This window comes from Populus euphratica, unplaced genomic scaffold (assembly GCF_000495115.2).
Source record: "Populus euphratica unplaced genomic scaffold, PopEup_1.0 scaffold5.1, whole genome shotgun sequence".
Lineage (NCBI taxonomy): Eukaryota > Viridiplantae > Streptophyta > Magnoliopsida > Malpighiales > Salicaceae > Populus > Populus euphratica.
The window spans coordinates 2,359,409-2,365,408 of record NW_011499848.1 but is presented as its reverse complement, the minus strand read 5'-3'; the positions used below and the strand labels follow the sequence as shown (position 1 = coordinate 2,365,408).

The 6,000-nt window shown below is 34.5% G+C and overlaps 1 protein-coding gene across 1 annotated transcript; it reads left to right on the top strand.

Moving 5' to 3' along the window:
* Positions 1 to 1,875: 1,875 nt before the first annotated feature.
* Positions 1,876 to 2,829, top strand: BZIP (basic leucine-zipper 8). The gene has a single exon (XM_011010838.1). The coding sequence runs from the start codon at positions 2,137 to 2,139 to the stop codon at positions 2,737 to 2,739; it is 603 nt and encodes a 200-aa protein (XP_011009140.1). The 5' UTR covers positions 1,876 to 2,136; the 3' UTR covers positions 2,740 to 2,829.
* Positions 2,830 to 6,000: the final 3,171 nt, after the last annotated feature.

Genomic DNA, 6,000 nt, shown 5'->3' with positions numbered 1-6,000 from the left:
GTTTTTTTTTTTTTTTTAGATAAGGTTTTTCTTTTTAAATTCCAATACAATATAAATATTATCGGATTTAAATATATATATATATATATAGTTTTATATTGAAAATAAATAGTATTCAGATAAATATTTATATATACCAAAAACTTGATAAATAAAATATAAATTCCTAAATTCTTTACCCATTGAATAATATATAGGGTATAATAGTAAAAACTCATTTGTGAGTATCTTTTGTCATTACCAATCACAATGATGAAAGAAAATTATTCTATAGTTGGATCTTAGGGAGGTCTAATAAATGATAAAGCAATGCCTTTTCTTTGTAAATCTTAATTAAACATGTTCTTTAAAATATAATTATTAAACTTGATCTAGTTATATTAATTTTTTAACTTGTTAATCTAAGATTTTTAGTTTAGATTAAATATTTTTAAACTATTTTAAAAATTAACTAAATAAAACCTAGATAATTAAACAAATAAACCACAAATATTTAGTTGCTCCAACTACACTCAATAAATGAACTGCAAGAGTTTTTTTGTTTTGTTTTGTGTTATTTTATTCAAAAAATTTGGGATGGATATTTCACATCCTGATATTATAAACCTTTATTTCAGTGATCTTAGTAGAGTTTTTTTCTTATATATTTTGGGTTTAAGTTTCAGCGTACATGTTTATCATTCCCACAATATTTTATCTGTATATTAGGCTCACAGAATATTCAGTAAATTTAGGAATTAATTATAATATACGTAAACATCCGAATATTCGGATTATCAAAAAAAAAAAAAAACCTACTACCCAAACCTTTAACCCGGCTAGATCCCAAGCCTGATCTAATAAAAAATCGTTATAATTTTTCTTACACCGGAAAAGAACCGGGGGGATGTTGAATGATTTCAAGGAATAATATGAGGCCATTGACTTACGCTTCCTTCTTGCCGTGTAGGAAAATGCAAGGTTTTATGTGCAGTCGACATTTTTATAGTTCAATTAGACAACGGACAAACAAGATCGCCGACGCTAATTAGCTTTATAATGGCTTGTGACTAATTTTGCCTCGATAACATAGGATCAGTGAAACTTGCAAGGGGTGTTTCTTGCCTGGATCAATTCAATAAATAAAAAGCCTCTGGAGAAGAAGATTAGATGAAAAGGATGGGATTAGGTACTCGTTAACTAGATAGATAATTCCTCTTCGATGGACCCTCCCATCCCAAATTGTAAGTGCTTAATGAGTCATCGAAATAGATTAAAAATGGTTAAACCCAGATCAGCACTATTACTTAAACGTGCCTTTTAAACTGAACTTCTTTGCGTCATAGAGCACACAAGGTATTATTATTGGCTGATGGAGTTTGAAGTCTGAAATGGCCCAGCTGGTTTCCGTGGAAAACCTCCCCTGAGATTGACTCTAACATCATCTCTCGGTTTCCATCTCTCCTCCTCTAATTCCAAAACACTCCCATTTATCCCCACATCAACTTCTCTGTAGCAGGCATCATATCTCAGCAAAATTATTATTTAAATCAAATGTCTATGATTGCATTATCATGCGTTATCAGTTGCATACACACACGAACACACATACATTAATAGCAAGCACGCATGCATAAACTAGCATGTGTCAACGTCTTTTTACCAGGTCTAAAGACACCATCCGATTGCCTTTGGGAGAGTGAACGGATGTATGTATACTTTTCTAGCCTTGAATATCATACATACATGAAATCTCAAGGGTTGGTCGAGTGATCAAGAAGGTATACTGCACTCATTAACTTACAAGGATTTATTGGATTTTTCTAATACATCAACTATACCAAGAATATGTTTTTAAAACTCTTACAAAAAAAACTTTAAATCTTAGTTGACTAGCGAAGTATTCTAATATATCCTTGGCACCGAGAAAAAAATTATGCATACATGAGATAGCATTTATGGTACCATTCACAATAATTGTTTTAATTCTGCTCGCGTAAGCTTCTGATACTGTTGATATTTGTTGCTGAAATTGGCCCGCCTCGTTAGCCTTTTTTTCTCCTATAAAACCCCTCAAATTCTCATTCTGTTCTTCATTGCCACAATCTCCAGAAACAAGAATACAAACACTTGAAGTATCATCCTAGACTTCTAGCCATGCTTCCAGGTGAGCTCACAGGAATTCACTATCTAACAGCTGATCAAAATCTGGTTCCATTTCCGGCTAATTTCGGCATGATGCAACAAAACAACATACCATCCTTCCATTTCAACAGGCTCTTAAGCAACTTGCAGAATTCATCCTTACCTCAACCAGTTTATGAATTCGCTCCGCAGTCCTCGAGTCTCAGCAACAACTCAACTTCAGATGAATCCGAGGAACACCAACTGAGCATCATCGACGAAAGGAAGCAGCGGAGAATGATTTCCAATAGAGAGTCCGCCCGTAGGTCAAGGATGAGGAAACAGAAGCACCTAGACGAGCTATGGTCTCAGGTGGTTCGGTTGCGAACTGAGAACGACAATCTGATAGACAAGTTGAGTCATATGTCTGAGTGTCATGACCGTGTTCTTCAAGAGAATGCAAGGCTCAAACAAGAAGCTTCTGATTTTCGCCAAATGCTTACTGACTTTCAAATTGGCAGTCCTTACACTACTACTGCTTTAAGGGATCTTGAAGAGATCCCCTGCAACACGGCCCATCTCAGAGCTGAATCCTCAAACCAATCCATCACTCGTTCCGTGGACTTGCTTCATTGAAAACAAGAGATCTTTTGCCATTTTAATAACTACTTCATGTTCCTTCTGTTGTGATAATTATCAATGAGTATTTGCCATAACTTTAGCTTATATCTGCTAAAACAGCTTTTTAACCATTCCCCTCCTTGGCTTAATTATCACCCCAAGTCCTTAAAACAATCAAATCCCTTTATATAACTTTCTATCAAACTTCTCGCCGCGTATGCATTAATGCAGGCGGCAAAGAAAATTACTACTTGAAAATGATATATCCTAAGGGTCCATTAGGAACATATAAAAGAATAATTATGCTTGAACAACTTTTAATCATGGACTTAAGAGCCCCACCAACCCTTAATAGAGTCCACCAGAAGTACTAATTAATCACAGATGAAATTGACGAAACCAGAAAAGTAGAAAGAAAGAAAAGAAGAGAAAGAGAGAAAGAAAGAAAAAGGAGAAAGAAGCAATGATCTCTGACGTTTCGAGATTTTGTTTTATTCAACTATAAGAGGAAGTAGGACTTTTCTCAGGTGGACTAAAAGATGATGAAGAAACAAGAAATTCCTGGCAGTGGTGGACCTTGTCTGAACTGGATCATTCACGCCAAGGCGAAGAGAGGTCCCATAGCTAGGTCAAGTGTTGCTCACGATTGCAGGATCAAGAAGACAAATGCTTGTGGAGGTGCTGGTGGTAGTGGCTCATCATACAAATAACAACTACTGCTACAAGAAGCAAAAACATTTGGAAGGGCTATATATCCACTAAAATACCCTCAACCAGCTCAAGTAGTACTATTCTTAGCTTTTTGTGAGGACACCACTGCCCTGCCTAACTTGGTTTGAGTAGAGTTTTCTCACCAATCCCAAGGGCATCATCATAGTGGAGCCTATGTACTTCAGGTGTCGTTTGCAAACGGTTCCTTTCTGTAATAATGGCATATAAAACTACTTTGGCAAGCCTGTCTGTTCCTCGCATATCTTTCTTCTTCTTTTTTGCACAAGGATTTGTTCCTACAGATAAAGGAATCGAATGAAACATTTACTTGAATATGTATATGATTTCTATTAATTTTTAATATACTCTTTCAAGTTAAATTTTTAGAGTTCTATGCTATTAATAGCTTTCTAATATATAACAGTTTACCATTATATGAAATTTTAGAATATAATTTCTATTATTTTTTAATACTAACACGGATATATGAGGTAATATTAGTACCCATGATGATTATATAGTTGACTTGAATAAAATGAACCGCATTTTTTTAACAGAACTTCCATTATGCTGGGTTTTGTTTCAATCCGTAAGAAGTCTGGATGGGCTATAGCAGGTCACCTAAAAGTTCACATCTCCGTTCAATCAGAAATTATTTTTTTATGAATATTTTAGTTTCTGCACTTATTCTGAACTGTCAAAATCTCAGTTCTAATAAACAAATTAAGAAATCAAATCAATGTGCTTAAACCTTAAAGTTCATGGAAAACCTTGGAATTGTTAATGGCCGGGGGCAAGAAATTCAGTCCATATGGCATCACAAGCTTTTTAAAAAAATTAGAATGATCGGCTAAATCAACGTGCTCTTCTTCTTCTTCTTAAGAAAGAACTTCAGATTAAAATTGAAAGTGCATGCGTTGTATTTGGCGTGCCGAGTAAGAGCTGAAAGTTTCTCCAGAACATCTGCACACTGCTTCCTATTGATTGCCGAATATCTTCGTCTTCTTGTCGTGCGTGGACGTAACCATATCAAACCTTGTATTTGTATATTTAATTTATTTGGATATCTTTTGTATCTTTTGCTCCACGGCCAATTGATCCATATTTGAACGCGATAGATCAGTAGATATTAAAAAAAAAAAAAAAAATTGAGCATATTGTAGTTTTTTTTTTTTAATTAAACTTTTTAATATTACATTTTGCAATTTGAATAAAACAGATATTGAAAAATCAATTAAATGATAATAATAATATAAATATAACTCATTTTTTTCCCTTCACGCTAATCCTCTCTTCTCTCTCATGTTTTTCTTTGTCAAGCACAAATCTAAAAGAAAAACCCAAACACAAATATAAGGTTTAAGACAATCAAACAAAAAATCTCTACCTTCTTCTATTTTTTGACAAACTTTCCTGCGTTTTCCATTGGGATTATTTGAAATTTGAGTCTCTTGATCTTGAATGCTTAGCAGTCCGTGAAAAAGTCAAGTTGCAGGTCAAAAGGTGGGCAATTGAATGCTAGTAGGATTAAATTTTTATTGGCAGAGCGAGAGATTGTAATTTCGTCTCTTTGATTTTAATTCAAAAGGTTAAGAAAGAAAATAAAGAGAGTTTCCATTACAAAAATAAGAGAGAGTCTTTATCATCTAAGATACCAAAAGGTAGGAGGAGGGAAAGCAATTTAGCACCTATAATTTTTACACTATTCCACTTCAGATCATTCTGTTTAGCAATTTTCAATGCCAGGCTCATAGTGTCCTTTCTGTTTCATGCTTAAACGAACCAATATGGGGTCCTTGCTACAGTTGCACCTCCTGCCACTTCTTTCTCCATGAAGATATGTCGAGCTGCCACGAGAAATAAAGCGGCACATTCATCTTCATCCACTGGCAAAGCCACTATCTCATTATATCGGGAAATGCATTTGTATTTTGTGTTTTCTTTACGGAAGGATTCAGATGGGTTTTGGTTGTGTTTTCGTGTATGATTCGTGGTCCAAACTGACCGGATTCTGGGTTTAAACTAAGGCAGATCAAGGCTGTGAAATTGACTGACATTTGAGTCGAGAAAGGAGTGATTTCTAATTCCATTTTAAGGTTAAATTGCCCAGAAAGAACGAAGGTTTTGGCAGAGATATGGGGCGAAATGTGATGCTGGCAACTGTGGAGGGTAGATAGGGATAACATAGTCAAAGAGATGGAGAATCTGCTGCTGGAGGTGATGGGGAAGGTTGTTATGCAGAAGCAAGGGAGAGATACGATGGAGATGATGGTTCCCTGTGTAAAAAGATGGGAGAGAAGCGCAAATTTATTTTTTTTGTTCAAGTTTTTCGATGATATTTTTATTATTTCTAGTGTATGCTTTCTAGTTAATACTTCGAATATAGTAACTAATTAATTTTTAGGTTACAAAGTATAATTAATTTTTCAAATAGATATACCTGTGAGAATGTTATTTTAGTCATTGAGATTATATATATTATAAGTGTTATTTAATGGGGTACCAGATAAGTGGCAAACAACAATAGGTGCCCAGATGCGCAAATCATTATACTAATGCCATTTT

Bases quoted from the DNA above. Each gene is read 5' to 3' on its own strand.
- BZIP (XM_011010838.1), top strand. From the start codon at position 2,137: ATGCTTCCAGGTGAGCTCACAGGAATTCACTATCTAACAGCTGATCAA.